At 40.8% G+C, this 16,552-nt stretch overlaps 2 protein-coding genes across 3 annotated transcripts in view; one reads left to right on the plus strand and one right to left on the minus strand.

The window, feature by feature from the left end:
• ldlrap1b (low density lipoprotein receptor adaptor protein 1b) overlaps window positions 1-8,698 on the plus strand; it is a 34,430-nt gene extending 25,732 nt beyond the window's left edge. Inside the window, exons 7-10 of one of the 2 annotated variants that reach the window (XM_061696394.1) lie at window positions 1,174-1,307; window positions 2,666-2,700; window positions 7,514-7,545; window positions 7,914-8,060. In XM_061696394.1, the coding sequence (XP_061552378.1) occupies window positions 1,174-1,307; window positions 2,666-2,700; window positions 7,514-7,545; window positions 7,914-7,960 (248 nt within the window). In that variant the 3' untranslated portion in view covers window positions 7,961-8,060. Of the gene's footprint in view, window positions 1-1,173; window positions 1,308-2,665; window positions 2,701-7,513; window positions 7,546-7,913 lie in introns of both variants that reach the window. The other variant, XM_061696393.1, reaches the window with a different exon arrangement.
• A 1,134-nt stretch (window positions 8,699-9,832) lies between these two features.
• Window positions 9,833-14,680, minus strand: LOC133412766 (S100P-binding protein-like). Its single transcript, XM_061696392.1, has 6 exons — window positions 14,577-14,680; window positions 12,659-13,559; window positions 12,452-12,588; window positions 10,300-10,400; window positions 10,104-10,194; window positions 9,833-10,053 (listed from the first exon to the last, which is right to left on the minus strand). The coding sequence occupies exons 2-6, from the start codon at window positions 13,541-13,543 to the stop codon at window positions 9,924-9,926; spliced, it is 1,344 nt and encodes a 447-aa protein (XP_061552376.1). The 5' UTR covers window positions 13,544-13,559; window positions 14,577-14,680; the 3' UTR covers window positions 9,833-9,923.
• Between the last annotated feature and the right edge of the window lie 1,872 nt (window positions 14,681-16,552).

The following is a 16,552-nucleotide window of genomic DNA, read 5'->3' on the forward strand; positions in this document are numbered from 1 at the left end:
CAGTTGTCATTGTGGAAATTATTCTTGTAAATACAATTGGCATCATTTATACATGGTTGAAGCCTCTGTGCTAGTACTGGCAAAGAATGAGAACAGCTCAGTATTGCTGCCATCACATGGTTATATTTATGCCCCCTTTACTCTGCCTAATCACGCAGCATGCCACTGAGTCGCTAAGACTCTGGATCACTTAGGCCGCTTTTGCCACAAAATCCAATACTCTCCAGGCAACTAAACAACAGCTTGGTGTTTTCTCTGTAACCCACTCCTACCTTAACAGATTACAGGTCCATTAGCAATAATACCTGCAAAATGGCACATTTCGGTCAATACTTTAAAACCTGTGCAGACAGAAATGAGAGAAGTTTATGGGAATTGTATTACAGGCACACAAATGCGGTTTTCTTTCAATTACAAATTACAGGTCATTGGAAGGTCAGCCAAAGATATTTTTTGACTTTAAAAAATGAGATTGCAGCGTGCAACAATGTTAGCTTTAGAGAGAGTGGCGTTTTAACTGTTCTCAGTGGACACCATTAGCTTAAAGAGTGCTCAAATATTAGGGTTTGACATATTATTGGCACACAATTACCTGGTAAGTGCATCTCATTTCAGGTCCATGCTGTCAATGTGGTACAGTTGGGTTATTCCAAGCTCACTCATCACATATTGCACAGATGGCAAACTCTATGAGCTACATTAGATGCTCAGTATTAATAAGGATAATTAAACCTTAACATACAATGTTGCATGGTCATTGAATTGCACGTATATATAGCGCTTTAACTACACCATAAGGTGCCAAAAGTGCTTTACAAAACCTCACGTTCACCCATTCACATACACACTCATCCACCAATGGGTGGCTGCTGCCATGCAAAGTGCTGCCAGCCCCATTGGGAGCAAATTCGGGTTCAGTGCCTCAAGAAGACTTCGACCGCAGACAGTTTCAGCTGGGATTCGAAGTGGCGACCCTTCGGTCACTAGACAACCTGCTCTACCAACTTAGCAACAGCCGCCCCAATATCAATCGGTTAGCATCTATAGGATTTCAAATACACACTGCTATTTATGGTTATGTGAACACAACATAATGCAATTATGGGTGTATATGAAAAAATATACCTGTTAAATGTGTAAAATTGTCCTTTTTGTGTCTGTTTTGTTTTGCAGAGGTAACCACAACAAAACTCCTAGATTTGGCAGAAGGCGCCAATGTAACGTTGGTCAGCTCAGGAACAATACCAATGGATTTGAATTCCTTTACAGTGCATAATCATGCAACTGATAACAACAATACAGTATGGGTAAGACGAGTCAACCAATCAATTAGTTTCAGTTGTACAGCTTTGATACGGTTAAACACTACAGTAATTACATGTTACTGATGAAAGGGAAACTTTGATTGATTGGCTATAATGCAGCTGTACTTGCAGAGGGAACTTTTGTACTCTTCTGCTGCTGCTGCTACAGTGGGAAATTATTCACAACACTTCACTTTTTCCACATTTTATGTTACAGCCTTATTCCAAAATGGAATACATTTTCCCCTCAAAATTCTTAATACCCCACAGTGACAACATGGAGAAAAAAAAGGTCATTATTTTTTATTTAGATTTTTTTAAATAAGCGGTACAAAAAATGGATCGCTGGATGGATGCAAATGTATTAGAAATAAAAACATGAAGTGTTTTTATAAGTATTCACAGCATTTGCTTGATACTTTAAATGCAAATTTGGCAGAAATTACAGCTTCACAATAATGCCACAAGCTTTGCACACCTATCTTTGGGCATTTTCGCTCATTCCTCTTTGTAGTGGCTCTCAAGCTACATCAGGTTGGATGGGGAGCGTTCATACGCAGCCATTTTCAAGCCACTCAAGGACATTCACAGAGTTGTCCTGAAGCCATGCCCTTGGTATCTTGGCTATGTGCTTGGAGTCAAGTCAAGAGCACTCTGGAGCAAGTTTTCTTTCCTGCTGCTGAAAAGCATCCCCATAGCATGATACTGCCACCACCATGCTTCACTGAAGGGACGGTATTGGTGAGGTGATGAGCAGTGTCCGGTTTCCTCCCAACAGGACATCTGGCATTCAACACCAAAGAGTTCAATCTTTGTTTCATCAGACCAGAGAGTTTTTTCTCATGATCGGGAAGTCTTCAGATGTCTTTGGGCTAACTCCAAGTGGGCTGCCATGTGCCTTTTACTAAGGAGTGGCTTCTATCTGGGATGCCTTCATGGCAAAAAGCTGCGAAAACTTATGTACATGTGATTTCTTTGCTGCTTATTTGAAATAAATTTGCAAAAATCTTAAAACATTTTTCACATTGTCATCTAGGGTTGTTGTGAGTAGGATTTTTGTGGGAAAAATTAATTAAATTCATTTTGAAATAAGGCTGTAACATAATAAAATGTGGAAAAGGTGAAGTGCTGCGAATACTTTACGACATGCTGTAAGCTGAGCTGGACAATTGCCTAGTGAGCACATCCCTGCTCCCTGTTGCATAGTTTCAGAGGGAAAGAAGAAATTTCATCTACTCTCTTATTTAAGATTGAGAATGGCAAGAGGTGCATGTGCATTTAAATGTGAGTGTATGTATGCAAGTAACTGGCCTACTATTTATCTGATTTAGAAATTAACCTTTCTGTGTTCTGTCTGTCAGGAGCTTGAGGATGGTCTAGATGAGGCCTTTTCAAGGTAAACCGATACCTCTTTTTAAAACTAATTAATTATTGTATTTATTGTATTTATTTGTTTTTTTAAACCAGCGAATTCTAGTTTGAGCAAAACACCACCTAAATGTGTACATTGGTAGTAGCGATGGTGTGGAGATGCCCGCTGACAGGCTCATCTTGCAGGGTCCCAATGTGGCAGGGACCTTCCTTAAATCATGCTGCTTTTGTACCTCCACTTACATCATCTCAGTATCACATGTCGATTTCATACTCTCTATCTCAGACAACTTATGTTTCTGAATGGTTTTTAGGCAGAGACACATTGATGAGGGAGTTATAGTACAAACCTGAAAGAAAGTAATATATTTTAAATTTAACGCAGCTATTGTATTGGAATACTGACCTGCATTTAATCTCACTAGCCACAACATTAGGTAATGTATTTTCACGACCATAAGGCGCATTTAAAAGTCTTAAATTTGATCCGAAATGGACGGGGCGCGCCTTATGTGTGCACAGAGTTCCAAAATCTGTAAATGTTGTTGTGTGACTTTGATGAGCGCTCCGCTTGACTGACCGTTGAGCATTTCCTGCCGACACGCTGCTTATATAGAGGAAGGCGGACGTGATAGAGGACAGCATGCGGACGTTAAAGGGGGAAGGGTACGTGTGAAAGAGGACGCTAAAGGCACACCCCCAGTAGGTATATAGTATGTGCATTGTGCAAAACACCATCAGTTTGGCTAAGGACCCCCAAAAATGGCACCTACGAAAAGACACTCTTACGAAGCACAGTTTAAACTGCAAGCTATCAGTTTCGCTGAGGAACATGGGAATCGAGCAGCATGCCTGCGCCCAATAATACGGTGGGCCTTATGTAAGTGTTAAATACAGAATTCGCCCCTACCTGAGACTCCGCCTTTTAATACGGTGCGCTTTATGGTCGTGAAAGTTTGGTACTTCTGAACAATCTAATCAGAGCCAACACGAGCTGAAACAGAGATGATGCTTTTAAAAAGAAACATTTTTGTGATAATTTGTTTATCTAGGAGCAAAATAACCACTAAAATATTACAAAGACCCCCAACTGTCCTGCAGTGTATGACATCAATTATCTAACTTTTTGGTCTTAAAGGATGCTGTGAGGGAATCTAGGGCTGTTTTAGGTACTCAGGTATTCCTTTTTTTTCATGGTGAAATTACATTGCATAGATTAGTCTGCTATTCATAGAAATCAATTCAACTTTCATTATTAATCTAGTGCTATCATCAAAACTAAGGACTTTTTAAACATTAGCATTTTATCAGTATTTGGATTGTGACGCCTCATGTTTGCAGTCATTTCTTTGGGATTCTTTTGCCATCTAGTGGTAGTTATGTTCACTGCATTTTGCTGGATTTACACTGCAAGTCAAAATGCCCAATTACGATTGTTGCATGCATACAGCATATCTTTCTGTGTCGGAGCAGCACAGTGGACGAGTGGTTAGCATGTCTGTCTCTCATGGTTGTGGGTTTTAATCTCTTCTCTGGCTTTCCCTTGTGGAGTTTTCCTGTTCTGTCTGTGACTGCTTGAGGTTTCTCAGGTTGCTCCGACTTCCTCCCCCACTCTTAAAAAAAATAAAAATAAAATAAAAAAAATAAAAAAATAAAACAAAATTGAAGACTGTGAATTGTTCAATTGCAATTGGCTAGCAACCAATCTCCTCTCTCCCAAAGTCAGCTGGGTTAGGCTCCACCCTATCTGCATTTACATGTAGAGTGGGGAAAAAAAGTATTTAGTTAGCCACCAATTGTGCAAGTTCTCCCACTTAAAAAGATGAGAGAGGCCTGTAATTTTCATCACAGGTATACCTCACCTATGAGAAAATCACATTGTCCGATTTTTAAAGAAGTTATCATCAAGTTATGGTGTAAAATAAGTATTTGGTCAATAACAAAAGTTCATCTCAGTACTTTGTTTGTTATATACCCTTTTGTTGGCAATGACAGACGTCAAACGTTTTCTGTAAGTCTTCACAAGGTTTTCACACACTGTTGCTGGTATTTTGGCCCATTCCTCCATGCAGATCTTTAGAGCAGTGATGTTTTGGGGCTGTCACTGGGCAACACAGACTTTCAACTCCCTCCAATGATTTTCTATGAGGTTGAGATCTGGAGACTGGCTAGGCCACTCGAGGACCCTGAAATGCTTCTTACAAAGCCACTCCTTTGTTGCCCGGGCAGTGTGTTTGGGATCATTGTCATGCTGAAAGACGCAGCCACATTTAATATTCAACGCCCTTGCTGACGGAAGGAGGTTTTCACTCAAAATCTCACGATACATGGCCCCATTCATTCTTTCCTTTTCACGGATCAGTCGTCCTGGTCCCTTTGCAGAAAAACAGCCCCAAAGCATGATGTTTCTACCCCCTTGCTTCACAGTAGGTATGGTGTTCTTTGGATGCAACTCAGCATTATTTCTCCTCCAAATACCACTGGACTCTTCAGTGTCATCCAGCATGCTGCACGGAAGGTGGAGACGAGACTGTCATTCAGTGAGTGTTTAGGTTCTTGTGCGCGGCAAGCCAGCGACAGTGTGGCTCCTTTGCGGCGGAGCTCAGATGGTTGGATGCCTGCCAGAACAAGCAGGTTGTCCTTTGGAGTGGGATGCAGGCATCCAGTCACTATGCACAAAGCATTGTTAATAGGTCTGCCAGGGAGGCGAGTGTGAGTACTGCGACACCAACGGGCGCAGCATTCGGCAGCGAAGTGGACTAAAGCCAAGGGTGGCTGTACTTAATGTTGTGGCACCAGCACCCCATCCAAATCCTACTAATCGCCTTGAGCCCAACACGTGCTGTCAACGTTTTGCATAGAAGCAAGGGTGGTCTAATATTTTTTTCAGATCTCCTCATTTAGATTACATCAATATCGTCTTGCTGGCGTAGATCCAGTCTGTGCTTTTACGCTGTAATGAAATTGGCAGATATCGGATACGCATCAGATTGGTGTCCATTTTTAGAAGTGGCCTGATTTTGATGTGAAAATTTGGTTCCATGTGTTTTTTTTCTTTAGGCTGCCATGACTCTTTTCCAATTGTGCTGCTTGGGAGCAAAAATCTGAATTGTCACTTGAACTGAGCAGAGTAAATCAATGTTTAGAGTACAGTCTTGAAAGTGTGTCGTTGCTGTTGTTTACAGGTATAGTTGATTGGAATTGCCCCAGCTAGTATAAGCCATCCATTAAGTAATCTGAACAGAGCTGTGATTGACAATTTTAGTCTACATGCATGCCCGTGACCCAAGTGAGGATAAGCGGGTTGGAAAATGAATGGATGGATCGATACCTGCAACAAAGTTATCACACTGTCGAGTGGTGCATGCAACCCTTCTTCCCCCCTCCATTTTATTCGTTTGCTGAACGGTTAGAGGATAGAGAGTACATGCAAACAAGTACCTAGAGGCAATTATTATTATTATTTTTTTTCTGTTATCAGATGATTATTTTTCTCCACACACTATAATTAAACCCAAACATCGTAAATCTTCCACTCTCTGTTTAATGAGAATGCTCCTGGCATGAGCACCGATAGAGCTATTCTATAATTGAAGGCTGATTTGGGGCCAGGTTCATGTTGTCCATCAGGAATAAGGTGCTTGTGCTGGAAATTGTTGTTGTGCAGGAGAAAACTGCTCCTGCTTCTCCCATGCGTCCGGCATGTAGGTGAATCTGTTGTATAATCTTACACTTCCACTATTTTCTTGTAACACTGTGTGGCAGTTAGTGAGATGACGTACATGTGCTGCACTTTGATTTTATTCTATGGTTGTTTTAGGGTGGATGAAAACTGTAGTTAATCAACTTCCCTACTAGTTAAAATAACCACTCTTTACTGTGCTATATCTATTTATATCTATTCAGTGCATGAAAAAAAACCAAAAATCTAAAATGTCTCACACCAACCAAATACTGTAGCAGAGCTGCCAAATGTTACAGAACGTCCGTATTTTGTTCGGGAAATTACTGAACGTTGACTCGTTTCGGCCGTAACGCTGATCGTTCCGGATATTGGGGAAAAAAAATCCAGCGTCTGACATTACCGCAGTGTACTAATTGAACATCTGCTTGACGCACGCTTTTTTGTTACAACCCCGGCTACCAAGCCGCGGAAGCAAAAGTTCTCTTTGGTGTCAATGCATTGTAAGTCACTGATCTTCGCCTCCATGGTAGCGAATAAGCTTCTTACACGTATAGTTTACATTTTCACGAAGGGAGGGCGAGTAGTGGATAGGAAAAGACTGAAGGCATGATGCTAATTGCTAAGCTGTCGTTATGCAGTCGCAAAACATCGAAGTAAGTGATTTAGTGGGACAATACACTTGTCTGGTTGGAACCGTGTTGACGAGCATGAAATCTTCTCTTGTCCAGCCAGCTCTGATCAGTCAAGTTGTAACCTGTTCAAGGTTGACAGAAGTGACATCCACTAGTCTAGTGTTTTGCTTTTCCGGGATGTGAAGAACTGCTCAACTGTATACTGCTGCAAGCTGAATTGGTTATGGTTGACCCTATCTATACTCAATGAGACCATTTTTGTCTAAATACCCGTCATATTGGATAATTTCATCTTTAACCCGAACCAACCTCAGTCGAGTGAAATGGGAAAAATCCCACATCAGTTTTATCTGGCACAAATGGTCACTTCTCTTCCTCATTCATATACTTGGTTAGAACGTAATGTTGCATTACTAAGCAATGGAACGTTAAAGTAGCCAGTGAAATGGGTAGTGCAAATTCATCTATTTAGAACAAATTTGAACTGTTACCTGACTTGTGATGTTTACCCCCCTTTCCAGCCGCAGTCTGGATAGCTTTGAATCCTGCTCAGGTAACAATGTCATTTAGTGGATCTAGTTAGATCCACGTCATCGTCCCTCATTTGTTTGGATATTCATATGGCACCAGATTCATTCCAACATGCCACCAATCATTAAGCGCTGCTCAGAACTCAAGAAAAACCGAGAGAATAGAGTCCACTCACTCATCATCGTACGCTGTTTCTCATCTGCCTGCTAGAGAATCACACTTTTGCTATTAACTTATTGTCAAAATGTGGACATGAGCGTTTCATGCAAAGACACTTCTGTAGTCACATGGCTCATCTTTACATCCGTACGTTGCTGTTCCCAAGCATTCTCAGTTCTGTGCATTTCTAATGTTCTCCTTTTAAATGTCTCTTGCTGTGTCCCCTCCCAGACTCGCTGAGTCTCGCACTAACCCCCAGGTCCTGGACATTGGGGTAAACCCTCAGGATTTCACCACTGATGAGTGCCTATCCCCGGGCAAATGGGACCAGGAAGACACAGACTTCCCAGCACAAAAAGACTCTCCAGGGTTCTAATTGACCGCTTCCGCCAAGATAGAGACCGGCAGGGAAAACGACGAAGACAGCTGGGGGGTTTCCACAGCCCATTGACTTCACCTGATGGTTCAGACCGGCGGCTCTCAGGTGCTTCTGCATCGACTCAACCAGAGGTTGACACAAGCAGGGTTTGCACTGAACAGGCCAAAGCAATATGAAAATTTGAAACCAGTTTATTTTCTACAAAAACCTGCAGTCATTTGATGTTTGTTACAGTCGGTGTATTTCTTTTTACATCTTATCAATTCACTGTATGTATTGTGCTTGTGGTATATATATATATTGTTTTTTTTCTTCCTCCCCCCCCCTTACACCATGTTTAAGAGTTGAGTTTTATGTGAGGCAAGAGAACTAGAACTTCAGTTTAGCACAACAGGTCGATTGTCTAAAAGTGTACTGTTAAGGATGTAGATGTTTCAGTTTTACTCAATGGTGAATGTCACCAAAGCACCAATATTCTCTCATATTGGGCAACACTTGTTGCTACCTGTGTGCATCAAAGCTTTTGCCTCTTGTTGGGCAATACAGGCTTTAAGGAAATGTATGACTGTGGTGGTCCAAGAGTGTGCATGAGAGAAGATAAATGACAATCCTATTTCCCCCCCCCCCCCCCCCCCCCCCCCCGATGCAAAATCTATTTTTGCACTGCGCACGTATCCATGTTTAAAAGCACATCTTTCATGTAAGGGAATTTAATGTCAAAAATGATTTCTGTAACCTATGTTCATTCATACCTTGAATAGAGTGGAGTAACCTTTCTTACTTGCATTATATAAACACCTTTAGCATTTAGATGGCTGCTTAAATTCACCATAAGAAGTCTAGCACAGAGACATGTTGGTGGAACACTGAAGTCTACATACTGTATTTCCAATGATTTAAAAAAAAAAAAAAAAAATAATAATAATAATCTGATAATGCCTGATGGCTTTATTCCTTTGTCCTTTGCAAACCCCAGAAGCCACATTGACTGTGCTAATAAGAACCATTCAAAAAATTGGAGGGCAGTGTATTCAACTGTTTGGTGCATTGATCAATTTTTGGGGGGGTTCACACTTCAGTGTTATTTTTGTACCTTTTTGTTTCATGTATGAATTTAACTTAACAGAATTTGCATTAAATTTCAATATGAAATACATTTGCTCATGTAGATTTGTTCCTAAATTGTTTGCAAATTACTTTAATTTGATGTTGAATGCTCTATTAGGTTTCAGAATCTTTGTGAAAGTGGTAAAAGTATTTGACGTTACGTTTCAACTTTCATTTGCTATACAGTATTCTGATTATATTTTACTTGCATTGTGTAGTCAATTCCAGAGCTCAGCTATAGCAACAACCAGAAAATATTTGTCAAGAATAAGCAACATGCCATTTGTTTAGTTAGAATCTGTGCCCGTAAGGTCAAAATGTAATCTACTATATTCAATAATGTTTTTAAGTTAATCTCCCACCATGATGCAATAACTCATAAGCAAATGCTATAATCATCAGTTTTACTTGGCATTTATCAACAAATTATGCATATACAGATGTACACCCAAAAGGTTATACATCTAAAAAAAGTGCAACATTACACAGCAAGTACAAAAACACAACACCTTAAGGTACAAGTACCTTTGAATTCTAGTAAAATTGCAAATATTAAAATGCTCAATATGCGATATTGCCCATTGAGCTGAATAATTTTCACATCAAAATTCAGCAAACATGCATTCAATTTCACATCTATAATAAAGGATTGTAAACTCTGAAAACACAACACATTTAGTATAGAAACATAGTGCAAACATAAAAGTGCAAATGTAACAGGAAGTACCATTACAACAATTGAAAGAATAAAACACTTAGGGAACTGGACTTCTTTCGAACACTTTGTGCACTTTTTCAAAGCGCTTGTGAATTCCCATGTTCTTGGCCTGCCATTCGTGGAGGGACATTTTCATTTCAGGGTTCCTTAAGTGTGCCTTGTAGTTCCTGAAAGGAAGTTTCATGAGTCCTAAAAGTGCAACGAGAGAGAGGTATACCTGCGCGTGAGGTCCGAGGGATGTTGCCATGGTCTTCCAGAGGAATCGTGCCCGACATGCGTCATGAGACCCCACAGCTCACTAACAGCATCTTTAGAAAAGACATCAGCATTGTTACAACTACTAAAAGTAACAGTGCTGTAGTTGTGACTGCAGTGCACCCTATGTAGAAGCTTGAAGGAAGCCCAGACATTACCTTGCGCAGCATCTGAAGCCTCACTGATGTGTCTGTGAACTGACTGGACGTACATCCTTTTCTCTCGCTCCCAATCCTCCTCAGTGTTTAACACCACCTGCCTGGAAAATAATGGAGATCAGCGATGACCTCGCTGGGACACTTTCAATACACAATATCAACAAAAGCATTGGGACACGTGGCCATTACACTTGTAGTAAGTGAAAATAAAATGTTGTTGGTCGTCTCTTCTGTGCCCACAAAGGTAGAAGCATGGAATTGTTCACAATGTTGCAATTATCCCTTCATTCATTCCAAGGCGCTCAATTAACTAACCCATTAAGAGAGTTGGACAGGCGTGTCTCAATACGTTTGTCCATATAGTGGCCTCACATAATAAACATATCACAAGTGTGATTAGATTGGAGTGAGTAGTTCTGAGGAGCGCAGTTTACAATGGTTATCCATCTAGATTGTATACATTATGGTTACTGGTGAGAGGTGAGCTCAAGTTGACTGGGAAAGAGGCGGTGTACTTGCTGGACTGGTTCCCAGTCAATCGCATGGCACAAAGACAAACAGCAACTCACATTGACACCTGTGGACAGGTGTTGGAGTTTCCAATTAATCTCCCCATTCCTTTTTGGAATGTGGAAGGAAGCTGCAAGATTTGTACCACAAACCTCACTATTATGATATGATACCGTTTTCTTTTCTCAACATCTTCTTTCATTCATTCTTCATTCATGCGCATTTTCACTTGCAAACCTGACACCAGAACCTTTGCCTTCCGCATGAAAGACAACATGAATTAATTCCATTAGGAATTTACCCAAAACAGGCTGCAATATTAAAGAACACACTGCAACAAACAATCCAACACAGGAGCAGTATGAAAATTCTGTCTTTGTAGATGCATTTTTTGACACACTCAGAAAGGTATTAGCATTAAATTTGGGCTATAAGTCGTGACTTCTCCCCTCAGATTTACGCCACCCACCCATTTTCTTATCCTGTTAAGGGTTGTGGGGATCTGGAGCCTATCCCAGTTGACTGTGGGTGAAAGACAGACTCCACTCTGAATTGGTCGCCAGCGAATCACATGGCACATATAGAGCCTGACATCCATACACACACTGTCACAGAGTAGGAATTAAACCCGCGCTGCCTGCAATGGTCAGGCGAATGTACTATACACCAGTGACATAATGTAGCTTTGACCCCTGCAGTTTAAACACTAATAAGGCGTATTTGCATAGTTTTTCGATCCCAGGAGTGTCATGTTCTTGCCTTAAGCGTGATGTTTTATTTTGCACTTGCATTGGATATGTGTTCTTAATGGACATAGCAAATACATTTATTTTGTTTTCATTTTTTTTGTTTCACTCTGTCAATCTGCCTATATACATTTACAAGGTAGGAGGTTAACTACACTTTCATTCTAAAAAGTTCCCACTTTAGTTTGAATGGTGTGATGAGTCAGTTGAGCCTTTCAAGATTTCCAGATGGATGTGGAAATGTATGTAAATTTAAAAAGATTTCTAAATAGGTTGTTTTATAAAAAGGTACATATGGTTTATAGCTCTACTGTGAGCTCTAAATTGCAACTGTAAATGAAAACACTGATTCATAATATTGTTGAAAATACTAAAATTTTTATGACATTTTGAGATTGCTCATTTGATTTGAAACAAGATTGGCAACAAGCTAATAATCGATAAATGTGAATATTTTCCCCAAATATAGTTGTAACTATGGACATCCCCCAAAAAAAAAAAGGTAAAAAAAAAAAAAAAGTTGAATTGAATTTATAGCTTATAAAGCGACAGACATACTGTCCCGGCCCACTTGAGAACAAATTGGGTTGGATTTGACCCGCAAACTAAAATGAGTTTGACACCCCTGCTTTACAGGCGCCGTAGCATATTTTGCAATAATTTAACAATTCATTTGTAATTGTTGTTTGCAGCAGTGTACAACTGCATTGCATGATACTGACAACATAAGTTGAATATTTTGGTTCCCTTATGTCAATTATAAGAAGCACCTTACTGGATTGTACAGATTTACCCAATATTGTGGTCAGTGATTGAGTATATTAAATGAATCAGAAAACGATTAAAAACCGACCTCCAAAATAATGTGCTAATCTGTAAAATGCTTGAGTGCTAACCTCCTGGAACGGATGGAGTCTTTACTGGTACTGGGTGTTGATGTGGACAACTGCTTCTGGATGAGATATTTTCCACGAGGTGCAGCTCGTGTACTGCTGAAAGTGGGCTGACCGACAACATGCACAACCGACTTCACCTAAAAAAATAAATAAAATAAAATCACAGCGTCACATGACAACACTGTGAGAGCGTACTCAACCGCTTACCTGAACCTCCAAGCTGGTGTCATCCAAGCTGTTGTCACAATTAGAGAGAGGTTTTGTCTCACTTGGCTGCACTTCCTCTCCCTTTTGGTTCCCACTACCGCTCTCCTCCTCTCCGCACGCTGACGATTCGAGAACGGGGGGACCGATATTCCACACCTCCTTCGCATCGCCCTCAAAAGATTCTACAGGGGAGTCCAATGACAACCCGCCCACAGCAGGGTCTGGACTTTGAATTGAGTGATAAACTTTGGATGGCGGATGGATCGTGTACTCGGCCATCTTTAGAATTTGACGACAGGCAGGTGGGGACTGGAGTGAGAGTGCGAGGCACATGGACAAATAACCCTTATCCACATCATCTTTTACATGAGGATCAGCACCTTTATGGCCGTAAGAGGGATTGAGGCACAAGAGCTCATCAACATCAGAGTCAAAGACAGGCTGATGATGAAAGAGCTCATACTCGAACAAATATGAATTCGTCCCTGCGAGACAGCATGGTTCCGGGGCAGATTTACATGCCTCATGTTCCAAGCTCACAGACTCACTGGTTTTGACTTTGATGGGCAGCGTTTTAGAAAACAGTGAGGGTTGAGAGTGGACTAAAGGGGATTGTTGTCCCGCTGGAGGGCTACAGTAGGACAGGAAACAGCCTTCGTCTGGCGTTGACACCTTTGGACTGAACGGTTTCTTTGCTGGCATCTCATCATGGCTTTCCTGATTGGAATCATCCCATTTCCGCTTGGTTGCACCATTGTTGAAAATCTCAATATGAAAATTAATAAATGGCTCCGGAAACTTGTGCGGGCTCTCTTCAGAAATTGCAACCCTTGCATATGCTGACAAAGGTTTGAAGTGTCTGAAGGTGGCGCGCTTGGACTGCATGTTTTTCCCCCCAAATCTGTTAAGTCACAATAAAAATAAAATATGTTAACGAATTTCCCGTTTTAACCAGTATGATCAATAAACCAGCCTTGTAGCCGTATACAGTATATACTTAGGACAATGATACCAAACCACTGTGGCACGACAGTAGTGTGCTGTGAGACATCATCGGGAGTGCTGCTGGAAATTATCCACTTTTACTTAACTGGTCCAAAAATGTTTTATTGACTACAATGTGTTTCAGTTCCTCTAGCTATGCCATCGACGAGCAGAGCAATTAAATGCTGTGCCACTACTGTGGATAGCAGAAGGTACGACTAACCTGCGTAAGTAACTGTTGCCAATCACACAACAGAAAGATTTCACACCCAGTAAGTACATTTGTGAGTCAACTGAGACGAGGTCATCATTATTTTAATATACAATATGTAAAATGCGTTTGGTGGTGTGAAGGGAGTTTTACTGATATATATATATATATATATATATATATATATATATATATATATATGATATAATATGCACCCTGGGTCAGTAAAGGTTTGGAAACAGCACAATGTCTGTTGACACGTTCACATAAAACTGCATAATAATTACTCCATCCTGGCGCATGTCCAAGATGTAATGCATGCACTTCATTTGGACCCAAAGCGTTCTAGACCTTAAGCTTTACCAGCTCAACTATTGAACCTATGACCACTTTTTGGTCAGATGCCCATAAATTCAAAAATATGATCAAAGTCTTCACTAACGGAAAGACTTACAAGTTACAGGAACAAGCGTAGTACTTCCACTCATGAAGTTAGTAAGCCCAACGATCTATTTATATAACCCGATGGGTTAGTTTGCGTTACTTCTGACGCTGGAACACTGACGTTACGAACAAGTCGAGTTATTTTGAAATTCAAAACTTGACTGCCTCGCGCGCATTTTCAACGCTAACTTACCAGCTACCGGCGACGTTAGCTTCGAAGCTAACGCCGTCGCCGATATTGGCTCGCAAGGACAACCGCGAGTGGGAAGTACAACTTACACGACGTCGACCCTCCACAAACGCGTCGCAGCACTCGAACGAAGTGGGTTTCTTCGAGGCTGTCTGGAACACGACTTGACTAAACTGGCAGGTAGCCACGCGGACACACACGTTTCGACGTGGGGGCGCTGTTCAAATTCATTTGTTTCAACGCAACTTTTATTTTGTGAAATTCCTCATTGAGTGACAGGAAAGAAAACAAAAAGAAGAGGACAGAGAGAAACAAGAAACATGAAAAGACAGGACAAACGAAGTAAGAAAAACAAAGAAACAAAGCATTATATGCATAGTACAAAGATAGTTTTATACGGGACAGTGATGCTAAACCCTGTGAGGGAGGAACAGGACAATGTAGGCTGGGACAGGACAGGGACAGTAGGGGAAGAGAGTCGGACCCACCTGTGCACCTGCAGTGAGGTGGGAGCGGTTATGTAAATGTAAACCTCTATAGAAACGTAATGTAAGTGAGTGGACATCCCAAGAAGTTCGCAAGGTCATGCGAGTTGTTTATAGCAATTGGGGAGTGGCCCCACACCAAGCAACTGAGTCTCTAGGGTGCGTGTCTACGGACACGTGCAAGTCGGTCAATAGACAAAATATCACGTACACAAAAAATGTCAGAGGAGCTCTGGAATTGCTGTGCCAGCATGGTGGGGACTGTACTGTAGTTTAATTGGTTAGTATCTCTTTGTCACAGAACCAGTGGTGGCAAAAGTACTCACACTCTTTACTTGAAAAGAAGTACAGATAATTGTGTTAAAAAAACTAAAATAAAAAAAACTGGTTAAAGTAGAAGTACTGACTGAGATTTATTTCAATAATTTCCCTGCACACAAATTAGTTTCCCTCTTATTAACTTGCACACTGCTTGTACTGAGAAAGAAATCATGGATACAGCTTTGCCTCAGACTTAATTCTGACAGGATAACCAAAACTAAACTGACAACCGGTTGACTAAATGTAATATCAGGTTGAAAATGTAACAAGCCTATTTTGGCAAAGTAGAAAGTACTTACTGTAAATATCTGTGTTCAACTGCAGAGAGTAAAAGTCAACAGAAAGATAAATACTCAAGCATAAAGTACAAAGATATCTGTTTTTTTTAATTGCAAGAAGTAAAAGTAAAGTCAACAGAAAAATAAACGCTCAAGTAAAGTGCAGATAGCTGAAAAATCTAACGTACAGTACTTCCCACCATTGCACATAATTAAAGGAAAAACATTTCCTTAGAGCTCTTTTGTGATCCAGCATAACTGTGTCCTAATGCACTGAGCAAGTTCGATAAAGGCATGCTTGGATGAGTTTGGTGCAGAACAACTGTACTTGCCTATCAAACACTTTTGTGGGGAACAAGAACAGAGATTGAAAGTCTGGCCCTCTCACCCAACATCAAAGAGCTCTGACCTCACAAATGGCCTACTGCATGAAGTATGCACCTTTATTTATTTATTTTTTTTTTTTTAAATACCTGAAAGTTTGTACCCCCATCTCTGTATTTTTTTTCAACTTCATTTCTATTTGTCCATTTACAGCAGTTTATGATGTAAACCAAAAAATGAATAAATAAACCAGACAGGTCCTGGTCAGCAGGGTAGTGGTTAACACGTCTGCCACACAGTTAAGAGGTTCAGGGTTTTCAATCTTGGGTCTAGCCTTCAATGTGTCGAGGTTGCATGCTCTCCCTATGCGTGCGTGCATTTTCTCAGGGTACGACAGCTTCCTCTCGCGTTCTAAAAAGATGCATCTTAGGTTGATTGAAGACTAGTCTGAAATGTCCATAGATGTGAATGTGAGTGTGAATGGTTGTTGTCTGCGATCAGCTGGTGAGCTTTCCAGGGTATAACCTCACGCAAAGTCAGCTGGGATAGGCTCCAGCTAACCCGAGACCCTAACAAGCGGTATAAAAAGTGGATGGATGGATGGAAATTCAGGTCTTGTGGGATCTTCAAGGCTTGAGCGTATACTCATGTGGATTC

The sequence above is a fragment of the Phycodurus eques genome, chromosome 14 (genome assembly GCF_024500275.1).
Source record: "Phycodurus eques isolate BA_2022a chromosome 14, UOR_Pequ_1.1, whole genome shotgun sequence".
NCBI lineage: Eukaryota > Metazoa > Chordata > Actinopteri > Syngnathiformes > Syngnathidae > Phycodurus > Phycodurus eques.

Bases quoted from the DNA above. Each gene is read 5' to 3' on its own strand.
- LOC133412766 (XM_061696392.1), bottom strand. From the start codon at position 13,543: ATGCAGTCCAAGCGCGCCACCTTCAGACACTTCAAACCTTTGTCAGCA. The intron at 12,589-12,658 runs GTAAGCGGTTGA...TTATTTTTTTAG, and splicing joins ACACCAGCTTGGAGGTTCAG to GTGAAGTCGGTTGTGCATGT. The intron at 10,401-12,451 runs GTTAGCACTCAA...ATTATTTTCCAG, and splicing joins GACTCCATCCGTTCCAGGAG to GCAGGTGGTGTTAAACACTG.